Source organism: Balaenoptera ricei, chromosome 4, assembly GCF_028023285.1.
Source record: "Balaenoptera ricei isolate mBalRic1 chromosome 4, mBalRic1.hap2, whole genome shotgun sequence".
NCBI classification, from domain to species: Eukaryota; Metazoa; Chordata; class Mammalia; order Artiodactyla; family Balaenopteridae; genus Balaenoptera; species Balaenoptera ricei.
Window position 1 is genome coordinate 74,167,450 of NC_082642.1, and position 21,853 is coordinate 74,189,302.

General features: G+C 41.7%; 1 protein-coding gene across 2 annotated transcripts in view; it reads left to right on the forward strand.

Annotated features, from left to right (window-relative positions):
- The window catches only part of USP13 (ubiquitin specific peptidase 13), a 120,582-nt gene extending 99,654 nt beyond the window's left edge, over positions 1-20,928 (forward strand). The window contains exons 20-21 of one of the 2 annotated variants that reach the window (XM_059920574.1): positions 14,292-14,376; positions 15,990-20,928. In XM_059920574.1, the coding sequence (XP_059776557.1) occupies positions 14,292-14,376; positions 15,990-16,083 (179 nt within the window). In that variant the 3' untranslated portion in view covers positions 16,084-20,928. Of the gene's footprint in view, positions 1-3,261; positions 3,406-14,291; positions 14,377-15,989 lie in introns of those variants that run through there. The other variant, XM_059920575.1, reaches the window with a different exon arrangement.
- The last annotated feature ends 925 nt before the right edge of the window (positions 20,929-21,853 follow it).

Here is a 21,853-nt window from a genome sequence, read left to right on the forward strand (position 1 = left end):
CAGCCAGAATAGGATCTGGAGAGCAGAGGCGCAGCGCCCAGGGAAGCCAAGCCCCAGTGGTCTATTTGAAAGCAGTACACACGTACTTAATAACACCTGGGCTCTCATTCTTTTTAAAAAAATTTTATTTATTTATTCATGGCTGTGTTGGATCTTCATTGCTGCGTGCGGGCTTTCTCTACTTGTGGTGAGCGGGAGCTACTCTTCGTTGTGGTGCACGGGCTTCTTATTGCAGTGGCTTCTCTTGCTGCAGAGCACGGGCTCTAGGCATGCGGGCTTCAGCAGTTGTGGCTCGCGGGTTCTAGAGCGCAGGCTCAGTAGTTGTGGTGCACGGGCTTAGTTGCTCTGCGGCATGTGGGATCTTCCCGGACCAGGGCTCGAACCTGTGTCACCTGCATTGGCAGGTGAATTCTTAACCACTGCGCCACCAGGGAAGTCCTAGGGCTCTCATTCTTATCCCCCATGTCAGCACCTGTGCTTTTCAGTGGTTCTCTTGGAAGTTAAGAGGAAGCCACTTTGGAGTAAACTAATTTACACTGAAGTATAGATGACTGAGAACTATTAAGCTTAGGGGGAAGTGTTTGATATTTGTTGTTTTAGGCAGTACACAAATGAGAAGTCCAGGTGGATTGGTAATTTCGAGGTGGCTGGGGCTGGGGAGGCAATTTGTAGAGCTTTTAAGATTCTGTCCACGTTATCAGCTGCCTTGAGCTGTTACTGATTTACTCAAATCCTCCTTGTTCTCTTTTTGGGAATTGAGTAGTTTTCTTAAAGCTCCAAATCCGCCCCCAATCCCCACCACACACACGGGTCTTTTCTCAGAGCAGGAATGAGGGAAATCAAGCTGTTGGGGGTGGAGACTGTTTGAAGATATAGGGTGTTTGTGAGTCAAATGCTGGTCAATTGGGGATGACATTTTTCCTTCTGTTGTTAGGGGTGGGTTATGAAACACATTATTCAAGTTAGGAAGATTCAGTTGGAAAACTCAGTTTTGGTGTCTCACCAGAAGGCTGCAGAGCCCCGGGGTCTTGGTGGTGGTTTCGAGGAGTCTTTTGGTGTGTCTGTATTCTGAGCACTCTGTAGACTGACTAAATAACGTGTCATGGCCTCATGATAACTACTGCTTTTCAAGTGGATGTAGATGCTATAATGGTTTATAAAATATAAATTAATTTAATTGCACTCCTGAATCTAGAGTTTGCTTTGGGTCATGATGTGTGGTTGAACTGTAGTTTTCAAAAAGGTAAATGATGACTGTCACGTACATAAAAACTGAACACATACTACAGATTTTCTTTGACTCATTAATTAGGGAACCAGTTAGTTGTTATTACTGGTTCAAAAGCATCTGAAAAGCTATTTAAAAGATACCTAAAGATAATCTGATGGCTGAGTTAGATATAAAACTAGTGTCTATCAGGATCATGACTCCTTGAGGTTACAGGTATTGACAGAAGAAAGATGCACAGCCCGAAAGTTTCAAGTGAAGTTTTCTGTGGGGACCTTACTGAGGACTGTAGCTCTGAGGAACTGCTCTGAAGAGGTAGAGAAGGAGCCAGGATATATAGGAGTGTTTTGCTGGAAGAAAAACATGTAGTAGAACATTAAAAGATTACTGCTAATCACAAAGAAAAGACATCTCAAGTTAATGATTTTAGTACTTTCCTATGTAGGGGAAGACGCAAGAGTCTGGGCTCATTGAAATTATTCCTTAGATATGCATCTTAACTGTCTATCTAAGGCTAGTATCCAGAGCACAGAAAGCTTGCTCTTTTTCTCCATCCTGATTTCCCCTCAGGGTGCACCGTGGTGGGGTAGCTGCAGTGGCTGATGCAGGTTTGATCTGTGTAGAGCTGGAATGGCAGACAGCGTTCCCTTCCACAGCACCCCCTCTTGGTCATAAATTTGACCAAGGTTTGGAGGGCATTTGGTGACCAATTTGTCCCACGGTATTAGGAAATCTCATGCCTAGGTCAGATGGGGATTTTGTTGACAGGCCATTCAACATGCTATTTTTGGATCAGGCCCTGTTGATAACCTAAAATTCTCTGGATCATCTGTCTTACTAGTTTATTACGATCCAGGAAATGTTTTCCCTTATTGGTTCTTTCCATGTCTGGAGTTGTACTAGTACAGTTATTCTATATAGAGTTATATATGTGATCAGTGGCCTCAAGATGTTTAGCCACCATTAATTTTGTCAGAGGCCTGTTTACACATCAGGTAATGCAAGAGACAACAATCTTTTTTTTTAATTTTTAAAAAAATTTATTTTTTATTTTTGGCTGCCTTGGGTCTTTGTTGCTGCACGTGGGCTTTCTCTAGTTGCGGCGAGCGGGGGCTACTCTTCGTTGCGGTTCGTGGGCTTCTCATTGGGTGGCTCCTCTTGTTGCAGAGCACGGGCTCTAGGTGCGTGGGCTTCAGTAGTTGTGGCACTCGGGCTCAGTAGTTGTGGCTCGTGGGTTCTAGAGCACAGGCTCAGTAGTTGTGGCGCACGGGCTTAGTTGCTCCGCAGCATGTGGGATCTTCCCGGACCAGGGCTCGAACCTGTGTCCCCTGCACTGGCAGGCGGATTCTCAACCACTGCGCCACCAGGGAAGTCCCAAGACAACAATCTTATGAAATAGAATATCCACAATATAGCTAGTAACATTAATAAGGTCATAGTACAGCAGAGAGATACAAAACATAAGCAGTTTGAAACAACAAAGAGAGAACAAATTAAAACCATGATTAGTATAACTAGTTGTAATCTGGATTGCAGTAAGCCATCAAGTCCAGAGGGGAGCCAGCTGGAGAAGCCAAATCCTGGGGGGATCAGGTAGAGAGAAAAAGATAATGTTTCATCTTTGTTTACAAAGGTAAACTTTATCAACATGTTGTATGTCATAGTTAGCATAAGAGGAAAGTTTTTCTGGAAAACAAAGATTAAAAGCCACTAATATTTCAGACAAAAAGGCATAAAATTATAAATTATATTTATCATTCAGTTCCATGTGATTAATTCCTGTTGATCTAGATGGAGCCATCAGGTTTTCTATTAGTTTTGTAATTTCTTACCCGGTTTAGTAGTATGATCTAAAAGTCATCAGAAACTTATATTTGTCAAAAAGTCCTTTTTATGGATCTTCTTGAAGATCTTCATTTTGTAAAAGCATCAGAGTAAAACAGTTATAACAGGGAAGAGCCAAATCTGACTACATGTTGGATCTATTTCTTTTACTTTAACCTTTGCTTTCCGATGCTTTTGTTCACTAAAAGGATACTGTCTGTACATAATGGCCTGCCTTGGGGACCCTGCCCCTCTGCCTGAATGTTAAACCAAAGTGCCTTTGTTCTGGGAAACATCCGGACCCTCTCCAACTGTGGATGGCTACAAGAAAGAAGAAATGAACACATCCCCTCCCCGAGGCTGGCCATTCCAGGTGATATTTGCAAAACTTATGGCCTTTTTACTTTACTTCCTCATCTCCTCCCCCTCTCTGTGCATCTAAACTGGCATCCAAACCCTGATAAGATGGTTATTTTGAGACTTTAGTCAAAATATTTAAAATATTGAGACTTCAGCCATCTTCTCGGTCTGCCGGCTTTCCGAATAAAGTCGTATTCCTTGCCTCAGCACCTTGTCACCGATTTATGGGCCTGTTGTGCGGCGAGCAGAGCAAGCTTGGACTCGGTAACAAGTTTGACTTGGCCAGCCAGGAGCCTTGCTGCTCGTGGCCAGCCGGCCCTGGTCAGGGAACACTGGGGCAAGGCCCTGGCTGCCGCCAGGACCATTTGTCCTGAGGGTCTTCCCTTCAAAATTACCCAAAGCGGCACCAGCTACCCCAGCGCTTGGCAGTTGAAGCAAGGAACCGACCAACTTCCGCGAGTCCACGGACTCGATTTTGTAGAGATTGGTAAGTCTACCCAATTCGGTAACTGGTTCGTTGGTTGTGGTCTTGATCTTGTTTTGGTTTTGTGTATCCTTTTGTGTCGCTAGTTGGGGAACTCGATTTTGTAGGGTAAGTCGCTCCGGCGTGCACACCCCGGAACGTATTCCCCTCTCAGTTTGGGCTTTTCCTTTACGGGATAAGCCAGTTTGTTTGATTGGGGTACCCTGTTGGAGGGGGGACTTGTCATCAGACTCTACCTGATTTGGGACCGGTTCAGTAGGGAACTAGTTTGTTGGTTTTGCAGGGTAAGTCTACCCGATTTGGGAACTAATTTGTTGGTTTTGTAGGGTAAGTCTACCTGATCCGGGAACCGTTGGTTTTGGTCTTGGTTTTGTGTGCATCGATGCTAGAATTTGTTTGGGCCTTTTGTGTTAGAATTAGTTTGCGTCTTTTGTGTTTTGGTGTTATCAAACTTATAAAAAATGGGAAATACTCCATCCATCCCGAAGGAGAGCCCTTTGGGGCGTATATTAGATAAATGGGCTTAAACATAGCCGTGAGCCTCTAAGAGAGACATGATGTACTATTGTAATAGAATGTGGACCCAATATGTATGATCAGAAGAGCGATGGCTCCTGAATGGCTCACTCAATTATTACACGATCTCGCAGTTAGAAGTGTTTTGCAAAAGAGCAAGCTGCACCGGCAGTTGTTCCAACTGCCCACCCCCCATGCCGCCATGATATTCACTGCCTCCTGTTTCCCCTACCCGTGGGTATCAAATAGAAGTTTCTTTGTTAACCCTTGGAGCACAGGAGGCTGATTTAGTATCACCGGCTAAGACTCCACAGGGCCCCCAGTTTGGACTGGGAGCCACTTCCGCAGCAGGGCAGTTTCCCTTGCGCTGACATCCTGTAAGAGGCCAGGGGGACTCCCTTGGACTTGAGGCGTCAGATTCTAATTTCCCCACAGGAGCCCCAGGTAACTTTGACAGTGGGGAACAAGTTGATTGACTACCTTCCCTATTTATCTTAAGAGGCTTGTAAATATTAAATAAAGGGGAAACAAAGTCATCCTAGGAAAAACTTTCCTGCATCTTTGAGATGCAAATGTCCTATCCGGTCTTCTCAGGAACCCTCATCTCTGCCATCTTTTTAAAATGCAAACTTTGAAAAGAGGGTAAAGTAATTTAGAAATTGACTTGTCAAGGCTAAATAAAAAACCTAAGTGTCTTTTCTATAAAAATTCAGCCATCTAGACAAGTGAGCTTGATTTGTTCCATCTGCCAGAAACCTAATTTTAATCCAACCTCTGTTTGTAAACTGATGGGTTTTACATTGCTGTACCTGACTCAGGGCTGAAATTTTGAAATGAGAACTATGATGTTTCTGTGTGCTTGTGTCCTTGTATGTGTCTTTGTCTTCGGATAACATTGCTGAGGCTGACTTGTGGATGAGCTCTATTTAATTGGCTTAAAGAAAAGTAAGTGCTTACAAACCAAACAATTCTAAACACAAGAAAAATTAAGCTAAATGAGTTTCAGTTTCATGTGAACTGAGACATTCAGTATTAATGATTGTTTGTTGATCTAATTAATACAGACATGTCATTAGAGTCATCAGGTATAATACTTTTATGGTGCCTAGGTTTAATATAAGCTAAATAAAATCTTGTTATATCTGTTGCAAATTTGTCAGCAAGGAAGGTAACTTGATGTGAAGAAACTTTTAAGGAAAGAAAATGCAAATGAGATAAGAGCTTTATGTGAACTTTTAAAAATAATTATCTTTTAGGAATGTCTATCTAAAATTAATCTCTCCAGATATTTGACAAATTGAAAGTTAGAATTGTGCTAAAATGAGTTAAGTGATGGAAGTTTTATGGAAAGTGGACCCCAAGAAAAGAGTTTTGTTGTTCATGGTCAGGATTGACTAAGTTTAAAATAAGTTTGAGTAAATAAATTTTAAAAGTAAGCTGTTGCAAAACTTGAATGTGGCTTTTCTCTTTGTTAAGAAGACAAGGTTTCTTAAGATTTTGAACTGCCTTTGCTAACAGATTTTAAGTTTCTCTACCTTTTAAGTGATCTGTTCTATATTTGCCTTTGAAATCTTCTATTGTTACTTAGGTTAAGTGAATAACTATTGTTTCACAGTGACATGTGATCCTATCTGACTGTTTTAAACCCTTTTGACATTTTTTTGACAAAACTTCCCAAATCACATTATGAAGCTCCTTTGACCTCTAGCTAACTTTGGGATGCTTCAAAGGGCCCCTGAAACATCCCAAAGAGAGATATTAACTAATTAGGTTCACTTGGTAAGTTGAATTACATGGGAAGTGTTGTCAAATAAGTAATAAATCTTCTTGGGTTATATTGTATGGCAAATGATACAGGTATTCTAGAGATTATATGGAGTTCCTAAAATTTGGTATGTCCTGGTAAAATGTTATCAGTCATAATTCTAGTTATTATCTGAAAGTGTTCCATGTCACAGCAGTAACCAAGTTACTTTGTCAATTGCATTGTAATCAGATTTAAACGTGCCTCCTTAAGTCTTTGGTCATTATAGACAATTATGGTTTCACTCTGATGCCTTTGCAAAAATGCTTCCTCTTCAAGAAGATTTATAGAAAGGAGCTTTGGATAAATACAAGTTTCTGACTTTCAGACCATAGTGGTGAACTGGGTAAGAAATTGAAGAATTCTAATGGGAAACCTGATGGCTTCATAAAGCTGTTAACAAGAAGGATTTAGTTACATAAGACTGAGTAAACTGGTGAATATGGTTATAATTTTTATGGTTTCTATCTGAAAAATGGTTTAAATCTGTGTTTTCCAGGTATAAGGAAAACCTTCCCCTTAAACTAATTATGACTTACAGTACTTTGGTAAATTATACCTTTGTAAGCCAACTGTGTGTGCTTTGTGTCGCCCTGCTACACTCTGTCTTTGTCAATGTTACTAGCTGCATTACTTATATCCTGTCTGTTTTATAAGATTGTTGTCTCTTAAAGTACCCAGTGCATAACCAGGCCTCCAACAAAACTTCTATGGCTAAACGTCTTGAGGAAATAGATCACATTTAGAACATAAAATAATTGTAATAGTGTGATTCTAGGTATGGGAAGAAGCAACAAGGGAAAATGTCTCCTGGATCATAATTAGATAGAGGATCCAGAGAATCTTTAATTATCAGTAGGGCCTAATCTGAAAACTAGCACCTGGAGTGTCATATCAAGAATTTTCGCCTGATCTGGGATGAACCTCCCAGTGCCGTGGGACAAATTTGATCATGAAATGTCTCCCAGTATTGGTAAAAATCCTGACCAAGAGGAGAGGATCTGAGAAATGGAATATTTCCTGCCACATCAGTCATTAGTGATTGCAGCCCTCCAGTGTGAGCTGTGAGCCCTGAGGAAACTCAGGGTATGAAAATACAGGATACAGGCCCCAGATAGCCGAGGTGCATATCAAGGGAGTGATTTCAGTGAGCTCAGACTCTTGCATTTTCCCATACATAGAAAAGCGTGGAATTCCTTAACTTGAGATGCTGCCTCCTGGGATTGAAGCCCTCAAAATTCCCGCTGAATAGATCATAACTCTCAACTTTTAGGTTGTGAATATTTTTTTAAGACTACAGGAGTAAAGGAGACACTTTCCAGAGAGGAACAAAAGAAACAACGTTTGGAACACTGGCACTGATGGCGAACACTCCCAGGAAGATCCATCTGACTTCGTCACCCGTTTTTCCACAAGATTGTGGAATGGACATTGACGTTGGGGAATTGTAACAGGGAAGAGCCAAATCTGACTACATGTTGGATCTGTTTCTTTTACCTTAACCTTTGCTTTCCGCTGCTTTTATTCACTAAAAGGATACTGTCTATATACATAATGGCCTGCCTCGGGGAACCCTGCCCCTCTGGCTGAATGTTAAACCAAAGTGCCTTTGTTAGGCAAACATCCTGACCCTGTCCATCTGTGGATGGCTACAAGAAAGAAGAAATGAACACATCCCCTCCCCGAGGCTGGCCATTCCAGGTGATATTTGCAAAACTTATGGCCTTTTTGCTTTTCTTCCTCATCTCCTCTCCCTCTCTGTGCTATAAAAGAAACTGGCATCCAAACCCTGATAAGATGGTTATTTTGAGACTTTAGTCTGCCATCATCTCTGTCTGCCGGCTTTCTGAATAAAGTCGTATTCCTTGCCTCAGCATCGTGTCTCGGACTTACTGGCCTGTCGTGCAGTGAGCAGAGCGAGCTTGGACTCAGTGACACAACGACAAAAGACTTAAAATGGCATGGTTAAGCATATTATAATGCAGTTGATAAGAACCTTGGTTATTTCTAGGACATACAACATTTTAAGATAATAACCAGAATTATGACTGGTAACATTATACCAGGATATACCAGATTTTTAGGAATTCCATATAATTTTTGGAATATCTATATTAATGACATTTACCCATATAATATAACCTAAGAAGGTTTATCACCACTTATTTGACAATGTTTCCCATGTAATTTAACATACCAAATAAGTCTAGTAAGTTTAATACCTCTCTTTGGGTTGTTTCAAGGGCCCTTGGAAGCATCCCAAAGTTAGCTAGAGGTCAAAAGGATTTCATTTAGAATTTGACTTGGGAAATTTAGTCAAAGATAGCAAATGGTTTTAAAACACTTGGTCAAATAGGATCATAGGTCACTGTGAAACAATATCTATTCATTGAATCAAAGTGACAATAAAAGATTTTAAAGGCAAATACAGAAAGTTACAACAGATTACTTAATAGATAAAGAAACTTTACAATCTGTTACCAAAAGCAGATCAGTGTCCCAAGAAGACTTTGGAGGGGGCATCTGCAGTGGCTGTTGGCTTGATCCTTGTAGAACTGAAATGGGAGGCAACATCCACACAGGTGGACCTCGTTTTATTGTGCTTCGCTTTGTTGTGCTTCAGAGACGTGTTTTTTACAAAGTGAAGGCTTATGGCAATGATGTATCAAGCAAGACTGTTGGGGCCATGTTTCCAGCAGCATTTGCTCACTTAGTATCTCTGTGTCACATTTTGGTAATTCTCGCAATATTTCAGACCCTCCACCAGCAAAAAGATTACAACTTGCTGAAGGCTCAGATGACGGTTAGCATTTTTTAGCCTTAAAATGTTTTTAAATTAAGATATGTACATTACTTTTTTAGACATAATGCTATTGCATACCTAATAGGCTACAGTATAGTGTAAACATAGCTTTTATTTATATGCACTGGGAAACCAAAAAAATTCATGGGACTTGCTTTATTTCGATATTTGCTTCATTGTGGGGGTCTGGAACCGAACTCACAATCTCTCTGAGGTATGTCTATATATATTCCACTGGAGAGAATTTTTCGATATCTTTCCCAGACAAAAATCTACAGCTTAACAAATAACTTCACTACGTTTGGAAGCTTTCTTTAATCAGTAGTAAGTAGTGAGATGAACTAAGTTCATTCCCCTACACCAGGGACCAGCACATTTTTTTTCTGAAGGTCCAGATAGTAAATGTTTCAGGCTTCATGGGCCATACACTTGTCATCTCATATTTTTGTTCCCCTTCTTTCCCCCTTTCTTCTTGGCAGCACAAAAACAGGCTGTGAGCTGGATTTGGCCTATGGGGCATCGTATGGCAGTCCCTACCCTAGACCATCCTTGGGTGGCCTTTCCTCCACATGATACACATGATACAAAAGGGCATTCTGCCTACCCGTTCTACTTTCCTAGTTTGCATATAATTTTTCTGACAGTGCTTTCTCAAAGAATAAAATCAAGTTCAATCCCTTATTATGTTGGGTGGAGGTGGTAAAATTTTGATGTTAAAAAATTCTTCGTATTAGAAAGGTTGTGAACGTGTTCCTAAGTTCAGAAAAGGACGGGTTTTGTTGGGAGAGGGAAGTGGGGATGCGAGTTTCAGACGTTTTAATTCTGGCTTGTTAGAGGGACTCTGTTGGCCAAAGTGGTTTAGGCAGTTTTGTCCAGTTTCTCCGGGTACTTTGAAAGCTTCCCTGTTGAAAGTCTGTTAGCGCAAGTTCTTTTGCCCGACGCACAGTGAGACCACACAAACCAAAACATCGGAGTTTGGAGCAGAGGAAGGTTTATCGCAGGGCCATGCAAGGGAACGGGTGGCTCACACTCAAAAAAAAACCCCGAGCTCCCCCCACAGGTTTCGGCAAAGCATTTTTAAAAGCCAGGTGAGGGAGGTGTGTCGCAGGTTATGGGATCAGCCCGTGCACAGTTCTCTGACTGGCTGACGGTGAGGCAACAGGGTGATGTCACAGGGGTTAACATTATCAGTCCTCGGGCTCCAGGAGGCCTGGGGACCATGTGCTCGTGATCATCAAGTAGTGAACATCTTCCATTTGGTGGGGACTTTCACATCTGTAAAATAACTCGGGAAATGTGCATCAAATACTGTTGTCTAGGTACAGAGAGGAGCTGAAGCTGAGGATATGGGGAGGGGTCTGTCCCGGGAAGGCCCCATAGGGTCCTGCTCGGTTACAAGTCAACACTTTTGAACTGATTTACCTTGCTTAAAAATGCCTTTTCTATCTAAATAAAAAGGGGTCTCTGTACTTTCTGAGAGTGTGGTGATGCTATTTTTGGGGGGAGACCTCTGGGAACTAGGAGAAGAATCAGCAGTGGCTTCCCTGTCTGGTTTATTCACCTTGACTTTCTCTTTGGAAACAAAGATAAATTGAGATTTCTTACCTGTTGAACTTTTGCAGACTTATTGAGATTCTCTTTTGCTGTTGGTTCCTAGCAGGAGGCCTTGAATAATGCATGGAGCGGTCGCTTCTATTGATAAACACAGTTAATTTTAATTATAGGACTAAGATTTATGCTAATCTTTTTTCTTTATTTTTATGATTTTGAGTATACACGTGAATTAATTGCTTTTAACTAAAGAGGGGAAAATGCCTTTGGGGGCTTAATGACACGTTTGGGTGTGTTGGAGTGTATGGATTTGTTCTTTTCTCTATGTCTGTCTATTTTGTTAAATGTTGGCTTGTTGGTATCTGAGCAATGTTTCACTGAAATGACCCTGGCTTATGGTGAGAAGTGCTCATTAAATACTCTGTTCAGTTATTTAAGGCATTGTTTTGGGGGACAGTTTCTCGTGAGGGAAAAGCCTTGGTTGGAGAATCACATACTCTCTTCATTCCATGAAAATTCTAAGAGGGCATCCACCTTGTGGGAGACCAGCCCCGTATCTCTCAAATTGAAGATTTGGAATTTGATATAAAATTATTCCTAAAGAGCTTTAAAAACCAACCAGGGTCTAGGAACATGAAAAAGTCTCAGCCTACACTCTCTCTTGTTTACTAGGGTGGGGATGTGTTCTTAGTGATGGGGAACACTGGGGAGGGCCGACGAGGGTAGGGTCCCTGGATCACTAAGTGCCAGGCAAAATGATTGTCATTCACAACTGTTTTTGCCTGGTTTCTGTTTCAAACCTGTGATTTTTTTTTTTTTTTTTTTTTTTTGGTGTGTGTGTGGGGGGGGTTGTCAGCTGATGTGATAGCTAGCGACAAAAACTTAGTTAATGATGGGAAAGGCAATCCCCTCTGATTCATTTCTTTTTAAAATAATTATTTCACTAATTTATACCCCAATTTATACTTTGGTAGGGGGTTTATAAAAATGTATACAATATGAAAATATAGAAGAACAAGTGAGGACATGGGGTGAAGGGAGCCATGCCTACTTCATGCTAAGCACTGTTCTCTGTGTCTGGAATATTCCAGTAAACAAAACAGACAAATGAAATTAAAAATATATATATATTCGGTGAGTTTATAAAACTAAAAAAAAATACAGAACACCAAAAAAATCCCAAACAAACTTCTCGTCCTTATGGAGCTATATTCTAGCCTGGGATAAAAGGAAATAGACAGTAAGTAAATACACAAATAAGTATGTGATATGGTATTAGTTTGAGCTCCATGGACAACAGTAAAACAAGGTTGGGGTGAGGGTGGGGTGTAAGGAGGGAGGAGTTGCTATTTATAAGGAACACTTCTCTGAGATGACATTTGATCTGAGCCCTCGAAGAAGTGAGGAGTGGATCATATGGCATCTGAAAGAAGAGTTTCAGATAGAGGGACCATAGGTGTGGGGATTGAAGCCCTCTCTGTCAGTGAGACGAGTAGCCGGTGTGTTTGAGGAGAACCCAGGAGGCCGGAGGAGCTGGAGTGCAGTGAGGGGGAGAGTGGAAGGAGGTGGGAGGACCTCATAGGTCATTGTAAGAGTGAGAGTTGCAGCCATACTGAGAGTGGTCGGTAGGGGTAAGGGAGGAAGCAGGGAGCCCCGTTAGGAGGGGAGGCTGTTGTAATAATTCAGACAAGAGATGATGGTAACTTGGATTGGGGCTTACTAGTGGAGGTGGTAGGAAGTCGTTGGATTCTGCATATATTTTGAAGGAAATGCTGGATATATTTTTGAAGGATTTGCTGATGGATTGGATGTGTGTAAACAGTGGGAGAGAGGAGTCAAGATTTTGTCCTGAGTTACCGGGAGAATTGAGACGGATAAAGCTGAGGGGAGAATGCTCAACAAACCAGGAATGAAAGGGAACTTCCTCAACCTGATAAATGGTACCTACCAAAAAACCACAGCTCACATCATGCTTCATGGTGAAGACTGAATGCTTTTCCCCTAAGAGCAGGAACAAGACAAGGATGTCCACTCTTGCCACTTCCATTTAACATTGTGAAAGAGGTTCTAGCCATGGCAGTTAAGCAAGAAAAAGAAATAAAAGGCATCCAGATAAGCAAGGAAGAAGTAAAACTATTTCTGTTTGTAGATGACATGGTCTTATACAGAAAATCGTAAGGAATCTACCTTAAAAACTATTAGAACTAATAAATCGGTTCAGAAAGGTTGCAGGAAAAAAGACCAATATACAAAATTCAATTGTAGTTCTATACATTAGCAGTGAACATTCTGGAAATGAAATTAAGAACATAATTCCATTTAATGCCATGAGACTGGATGAGATCAACCAGAGAGGGAAGGGGTGGGGGGGTGGCAGAGAGAGAGAGGATGAGAATGTACAGGGTGTGTGTGTGTGTGTGTGTGTGAGAGAGAGAGAGAGAGAGAGAGAGAGAGAGAGAGAGAGAGAGAAGATAGAGGGAAGAAAGGCTTGATTGAGGTCAGAGCCCCAGGTCACCAATGTTTAAAAGTCAGGAGAAGAGGAGAAGCCAGTGAAGCACCTGGAAAACAAAAAGAGAGTCATGTCCTGGGGCAGATGTTTGGGGAAGGAGGAGAGGTGGTCCATAGTATGTGATGCGCTGAAGGCTAAGATGAGGACTGGGGATTCACAGCTGAATATGTGGATGAGCATTGGTGAACAGCAAGAGAGAGAAAGAATGAGAGAGGGAGGAGCAAGGAAAGGGGTCTGTCCAGAACCAGGACACTTGTAAAATACAACAAAACTTGAGTACCAAGAACAATGAATCTGCAAGCCCATTTTTCCCCTTAATTAGATTCAACAGACAAGAATATTACTCTCAAATTATTATAGGAGTCTGTAAACGCTAACTCAGTTTCTGTACCTGTCTCGTCGTAGTCTGTAGCAGTTTGCGGAGTTGCACTGGTGCCAGTCTGTGGAAGCCACTTTGCAGGTGTTGTGCAGGCCTAGGATTGGCTGGGGGCGGGGGTGGGTGGGGGAATGAGCTGAAATTCATTCACCGTGGATTTGGTACAGCATATGCTGTGCAAGATGACAGGAGATACTTGTTAGAGAATAAACATCCATCTTAAGCTCCAAGAGGCTATATATCTCCTTGTTCAGAAGGCATGAAGCCTGAATTTTGGTCCCATAGAGGTTATAATCATGAGCCAGTCAGAAATCACAAGATGCATATTCTGAGCATTATCCCTTTCTATAAATGATAACACCTATCTGCTGTCTTCCTCCTAATCCTGACATTTGTGTGGTATTTTAGTCTGAATTGCTCATTTAAGCCTCATACAACCTTGTGAAGTGGGTGGATTTTTCATTTCTGTGAAGAAATGGGCTCCGAGAGATGAAACAACTTCTCCACCCTCATGCCGCTTGGAAGTGATGGAGCCGGGACTACCCTTTTAGACCCATGAGCTTGCCACCAGAGTGGGCTGTGGGACTTTTAATCCCCTTTCAGATAGGAACTTAAGGTCAGCTGTAAAGTTCATGTCCTGCTTTGTAATGAATTTGCAGGTTGAAGTTGCTGTCACTTTGGGTAGGTGGGTGTGTTCTCAACGTAGTAAGTGAATAGACTGTCTTTCATTCTAAACAGTTGCTGGATTACACTCTTGTTGGCTTTAAATTCTGGTCAGAAGTGCTATTGATTTCTAGAAATGCTGCCTTGTAACTGAGTTGTTTCCTCTTTCATAGTGTATGAATTATTTGCGTTCATCAGTCACATGGGAACATCTACAATGAGTGGACATTATGTTTGTCACATCAAAAAGGAAGGAAGGTGAGTCTTTTTGAGAAGGTAAAATAATATCTACGTTTTATTGAGGATCTACTATGTGCCAGGCACTCCACTAGGTGTTTCATACGTTATCTCATTTGGTTCTCATAATCGTCTTGTAGGGATAGACTCTTAAAGCCATTTTACACATCAGGGCACTAAGGCTCAGGCAGGCTAAATAACTTGACCTTTGCAGCTGTGTCAGAGTTGGTATTCAGAGTCACTCTTCACTGTCATAGCAAGTGGACCTCCCAAAGTAAAGACGCATCCCGCAGCAGAATGTGTGTCCATATTTGGAACCTCCCCAGGGTTGCCAGGTTTAGCCAACAAAACGAAACAAAACAAGAAAACCAGGATGCCCTATTATGTTTGAATTTCAGATAATGAATAACTTTTTAGTATAAATATGTCTCAACTGTTGCATGGGACATACTTGCATTAAAAAAGTATTTGTTGCTTATGTGATATTCAAACTTGACTGGGTGTCCTGTGTTTTATCTGGAAACTCCAACACCCAGTGTTTGCCCCATTGTAGCCTTGGCTTCTTAAGAATTGTTAGGTGTGTGGTGAGCTAGGAATGAGACAGTTGTGGGGTGTAAGGCCGCTGCTCTCTTCAGAACCTTCTTCCGGGGCTGGATCCCCACGGGCCCCACTGGTTTCCCTTCCTTGAGTTCCCACTGAGTGGCCTGGCCTGTGGGTCAGCACCCCTGCTTGAGGCGGTGCTTGGGCCGCATGGACACTGGAGAAGCACGTAACCTTACCCTCTCCTGGTAGTACGTTGACCTCGTACTGCAGGAGTGACCGGTCCCCAGTCAGGAATCCACTGTGTTCCTTTTTGGTGTGTCTTTTAGTATTGTCTTCTCAACTTGATTAATAAAATAGTCAAGCACAGGAACTTGATTTATAGTGAATCCTTTTTATTACCAAGCATGATAGCTCTTTTAAAAATACTTTTCTTAAGAAAAATAGCTTAATTATAATTTAAAAAGCCATGAAATTCATTATAAAGAATTTGTAAAATATAAAAACATACAGAGAATGTGTTGTTTGGAAGCCTAGAGAGAACCATTGTCTGTATTTTGATACATTTCTCTTTGTTTCATTGTTTTCACTGGGAGAGGGTATGGGTATGTCTGTATTTACAACTTTTCTAAAAGCTTAAAGTTTGTACACAGTACGTATAATTTTGTAACCTGCTTTTTCCCACTTCATATTATATTGTGATTATTTTCTTACTTTACCAGATATTCTTCAAAGACATTTTAATAGTTGTATAATAGTTCACTGCATGTCTGTTTACTTCTGATTTTTAGCCAGTTTTATACCTAAGGCTGAAAAAAACACATACTTCTTTGACTCAAGTTCTGAGACCATCTATGGATTTCTACAAGTGGAAATGTTTGGAGGCTCCTTAGGAACTACTTTTTGATTGAACTTGAGAATAAAAAAGCAGTTGTAATTTTCCACCAGCATTCTGTTTCTTTTTATACAACAGACTTGAGTTTGGTTTATCTTAAACCATCTTGATTTTTTTAAGTATGGTGCAATAACTTTCTCCTGCAAAGTTTCCTGGAACTGACTTAAATCCATCAAATCCTTCTGTGTTTTGTTTTCAGATGGGTGATCTACAATGACCACAAAGTTTGTGCCTCAGAAAGGCCCCCTAAAGACCTGGGCTACATGTACTTTTACCGCAGGATACCAAGCTAAACCTCAGACGTACAAATTGGCAAGAAGAAGCCATACACCTTTTTAATTTGCCAGAAAAAAACAAAAAAAAACAAACGTAAGAAGTTGGGACAGCCAGACATGAGGGAATACATGGGGTATTTATAGTTTATTTAAAGAACATCATTTGATGCCTTCTGAAGTAGAACTGGGAGGAAATTTCTATTAGTGATGATACACTACTGTAGATAGTTTTTCTTTTTATAAATGTTTAAGAAGAGGATGGTTAAAAAAAAAGTATTCCTGTTGCTGGTGGGGGATCTGCCACTGGCACATCAAAAGCAGGAAGTGCCGCCAGCCCTCTATTTTGCTTTGGGGGTCAGTGATAGTGGCCTCCAGAGGAACCAAGTAATGGGGCCAGTTGTGTCGCCTACCCACCATAAACAAAAAGCCCGCTTTCGTTTCATATCGAAAATCAGTAACTGGGCTGGGATTTATTTGTGACATAAGTTTTTTCATGACACACAATGATTTCTGACCTCTCCATGTAGAGTAGATTAGAACATCTACAATGAAAGATATTTTTAATTTAATCATATCAAAATTCATAATACGAGTGTGTGAATGTGTGTGAGAATGCGACTGAGAGTGTGAGACCTTTATAGTCAACTAGAAAATCTGTGATGGGTTGGTTTTTAAAGGTTAAAATAGTTGGTAGTAAGCATAGCTGGAAAAAGCAAGTCAATATTTTAAAGAAACTCTAACTCAGGAACAGTTTAAAAAATTAGTTCCCCGCTTAGATTTTCAGGCGTAAAAAGGGCTGTTGTCCCTTTCAGTGCTGTCCAGAATTCAGTTGGGTTTGTGATATCTGGTCGTATGAATGCAGATGCCCCCAGCAGCACAGTGTTGTTCTTTGCCAAAGGTAGGTGAATTCTGTTTCTCAGCAACCCTTTCCCCAAGGCATAGTCGTGTGTACTGTTAATTAAAATAGCTGGTCTCTTCTTACCATGACACATGACAACTCCCTGAAATCATGTTAAGTGCCCCAAATTTGTCTGTAATTTTCTCATCCCCCAGCTCTTTGCTTGCCTTCATTTCTATGTGTTCTGGGGCCAGAGTCTCACCTCTGCCCTTTGTTGGCTAATCACCTCCTGACTTGCCTTCACTGCTTATCTGCTGTGACCAACAGTGTGATCTTCAGCAGTTTAAGGGTTTCAGATGCAAAGAAACTTTATATGACACTATGAAAGACCATCGTTTCCGTTGCAGTGTTTCAGCATTTTAGTTGCAACCTGGGATTAGATCAGAGTTTCAGATGTGATGAAAAAGTGGAACGATAGTGCTCTGTAATTTTCCTACTGCCCTGTACCAAATGCTAGGGTCTCTGGAATTTCTATTTCACATTATTCAGTTAAATAAAAAAGGACTTATTGCTGTCTGCTTAATACGCATTTGATTGGTAGAAAGGATCTTCCTGGAGACCGTAGGAAAATAAAGTAGAACCAACTGGGTGAAATACAGCACAGAATTCCACAATTGTGTGAAGTCCAGAAGTTGGATTATGACATGTGAGTTATGAACAATCAGGGTTCTGGTTATGATTGGGGCCCTTCTCACAGGAGACGTGAGCAAGGGATGCAGAGCCCGAGGCCTGTGGCCCAGGGACCTGGGTGCAGCCTGTAGCTGGGCAAGTCCCTCATCTTTCCTTAGGTGCACAGTGGTGTGATGACCCCTGCCCTCTCTTTCCAGCTGTGCTTTGAGGATCTGGTGAGATCTGATGCGCTGACCCTTTGAAGAGCAGCGGGTGGTGTGCCCAGTGGGTGGGCCCTAGTAGAGCGTGCTTCCTCTCTTCTCTTCTCTCACGTTTTCTTCAGTTCGGGAACAAATGAGATTGGCAGAAGGAGGGAGCTCATGGGGCAGTAACTCTCTACTAAACTCTGCCCACTGGTGTCACCTTTTCACATTGTCTTGGACACCCCAAAGCAGCCCCGCTCGGTGACACGAGTCCCTGATTCCTGCAGAAACCCCCATGCTAAGCAGCCTTACGGAGTCCCGTTTCCTTAGGGCTGAGTACCATAGAATAGTGACTCCAAACACACATCAAAAGTGACTTCTTTTCACCGCTATTACAAAGTGAAGGCCTTTTCTGGGGGTGGGAGGGGGATTGGGGCTTTGGATTGAAATGTGGACAAAGATGGCATGTGTATTTTGAGCAAATTAAAAAATTTTATAATAAAATTTTGCAAAGTGAACGGTGTAAAGTCAGTATATAAGATTACAAGCTACACGTTACTTAATTCATTAAGCAGAAAAAGAAATTTAGCCCTTTTGATACCAAAACCTATCGTAAGAAGGTGGAATATGGCTGCCTTTTTTTCCGCCTCACAAGACAAAGGGCTATTTCTACAAGGCAAAGTTTTGTATATGTGCTATTCTTTATTTCAGATTGAGAGTTGGGAAAACTGGAGCAAATATTGGTTTTCTTTCATGCTTATAAATGTATGTGTATGTATATCTTAATATATTCAAGGCAGGCTTCCCTGGAATCAAAGTGTGGAATATACTGCTTAATTTTACACATGTATGTAGATGAGATTATTTATGACTGAAAACTGGAATAATGTGTATTTTGTCAACTGATCATCAGCCTGTTAGGAGTCTTCTGTGTGAGGTGTGGTGGTGTAATTGTGAAAATTCTCACTGCGTGGGTGTATGTGTGAAAGAGAGCACTTTCTTCCTGTAAATATCTTTTGATATCCATTTGTGCAAAATCCTGATGAATGTGTCTTTGGAAAATAGAGCGTATCAAAGTTTTTGTTTTGTCAATTGATCTAAATGCCCACATAACAAATCAGAAATCCAGTTTGGTTCAGATTGGGATTTTTTTTTTCAAGGGGAGAAAAAGTATGGAGGAAGGACTATTAAAGAAGAGTCATATTTTAATGCCATTTTATGTCAACATTGCTTTAATGTTCTGAACTGACTTGCTGTTTTCTCCCACCTACAAGAGAATGTGCTTGCCATTCCCCCGTGTTCACCGTGGGCTGTAGGGCGTAGCTTGAGCCTGCTACTCCCGACATTGTTTTTTCCCTTGACCTGAATTGGATGGAGCCTTACCTGCAATTCATAGTGAGAGCACCTGCGTTTGTAGCCCGACTCCACTTCTAAGTGTGATGGGGCCGAGTCACTTTACCTCTCTAGGCCTTTTTCCTTAAAATGAGTGGGTTAGACCAGATAAGCTCAGAAGTCCCTTTCTGCCCTAACTTTGGATTCTGTTTTCATTTTCCTGCAGTTACTACCTTGGTCAGACATGTGAGACGCGAGGGATCACATAGAGGTTAGATGTTATGGTTCTGGTTTGTTGCAGCTCTCGCAGCCCACTTTAGAACCTGCCTCGTTTTTAGCGTTTGCCACCCCAACTTCTAGTCCCAATTTCTTGGGTAATTACTTTCTTTGGTGATTATCCCATTTTTTTCTCCCACTCCTGAAACTCTCCACTTCCCAGTCGGTAAGGTACTTTGTTACCATCTTCCTCAAAAATGAAAAATCTATTTAAAACACCTCCTGCCCTGACAAGCCTCAGAACTACCTTCCGCTAACTCTGTAACCGTTCTGGAGTATTATCTTACTCTAACTGAGTTATAGCTATGATCCTCAAATAAGTTTTTCTACCACAGAAAGGATGTCTTTTCATCTGGAAGGCATCACGGTTGCTAAATGACATCATCCGTGTGGGCCATCAATGGGGAGATGGCCAGTGTTGGGAGCAGGATAGGGGGATAGGATTAGATAAAATGTGGTTCTATCCTTCACCTAAGGTCAAAAATCCTAGGTTACAGAACAAGATTCTGTACCCTTAAGTTGATGTATAAGATCGCCCACACAATGCCATGGAGATTCCCTACTCAGTAAATCATCCTGAGAGAGTTTGTGTTATAATTCTCTAGATCTGTGCTGTTCAGTACAGTTGTCCATGGCCACATGTGGCTAATGACCTCCGGAAATGTGGCTTGTGCACACTGAGGTTGTGCTGTACACAGGAAATGCACGCCAGATTTGGAAGGCTTGGTACCAATAAAAGGGAATGTAAAATATTGCATCAATATTTTATATTGATTATATGCTAAAATGACCATATTTCAGATACATCAAGTAAGATATTAAAGTTTCACTTATTCCTTTTAATCCTTTTTTAATGTGGCTACCAAACAAATTGAAATTAGACACGAGTTGTACTTCTGTTGGACAGTGCTCTCCAGACCAGGTGATGTGAGGAGGCAGCGAGGTGCCGTAGGTATGGAAGGGGGTTCTGCGAAGCATCCAGACGGACAGAAGCGGCACAAACATTTTTTTTGGAGTCGGGAGCAATGTGAGGCACAGAATGCCTTCCAGAAAGCAGATTTTTCTGCATAAGAACCAGTATATCTAAGACCCCAATTAAAAACCAAAAGCAAACGAGCCCAAACCCTGTTCCTTCAGCTTTGTCTAGAAGCTGCCAACTCTGCATTTATTTTTCAAGCATCTTCCAGGTGCCAAGGATGTTAGCCCCATGAGGGTGTTGGGCAGATTTGTTTCACTTTGGGCAACATTCTCTTGTGGTTTCCCCTCCCCCGGTATTGTTTTGTCTGTTCAGAGCTGGGTGTGTTGAAATACCGTGCAAATCTGGCCACTCCTCCTGGCCTCAGCTGAGGCTGATCCTGTGGCCCGCGCCTGTCTGCTTGGCAGGTTTTGATGTTGGCGCCTGAAAGAGTTTGTGTTTATTTTGCACTAATCACAGTTGTAGTTTAAAATATCTCAAATGTTTTGGGAGACTATTTGCCTGTGATGGAAAGAGAGATGGATGATTTATTGCTTCAATTGTTTTAAAATTAAAAGCTATTCTCACAATCTGAGGTCCCTTTATGGCTCTTTTTTTTTTTCTTTTGCAAAATGCCACGTAAACCGATTCTGCCTTTTGCAGGTTCTTATCCATCAGTGGAACAGGTAAGTTGAGACAGTGACTAATTTTATTTCTTTTCAGGGTTTCTTTGTGTGGCCCCGAGGCTGCCAGGTCCCATCAGTAGTGGAATATCGTCGATGGCACGATGTTAGCTCTGTGAAGCAGGGAGGGGCAGGGCAGGTGGGAGTATGCTGTCTTTCTCTACTGGGTGCCAAGTTGCATATTGGAATCAATTGTGAGACCTTTCTGTGGTTCCCTGGCTCTCAGTTTGCTGGTGGCTTCCTTAATGCAGGTATAAGCAGAGTCAAAACTAGTTGCATAAAGGGATTTCAGCATTTTTATGACATTGTGTTTCTAGGCTATATGAGTTTCCTGTTGCTGCTGTAAACAAATTCCTACAAACTGAGTGGCTTAAAACAATACATTTATTAGGTCAGAGGTCTGGAAATGGGTCTCACAGGGCTAAAAGCAAGGTGTTGGCAGGGAAGCTGTAGGAGAAAATCCATTCCTTACTTCTTCCAGTTTCGGGAAGCTGTTTGCGTTCCTTGGCTCATGACCTCCTGACAGCATTGGCATCACTCCAGTGTCTGCTTCCATTGGCATATCTCCTTTTTTTTAAAAAAAATTTATTTATTTATTTATTTATTTATTTATGGCTGTGTTGGTTCTTCATTTTCTGTGCGAGGGCTTTCTCTAGTTGTGGCAAGCGGGGGCCACTCTTCATCGCGGTGCGCGGGCCTCTCACTATCGCGGCCTCTCTTGTTGCGGAGCACAGGCTCCAGACGCGCAGGCTCAGTAGTTGTGGCTCACGGGCCCAGTTGCTCCATGGCACGTGGGATCTTCCCAGACCAGGGCTCGAACCCGTGTCCCCTG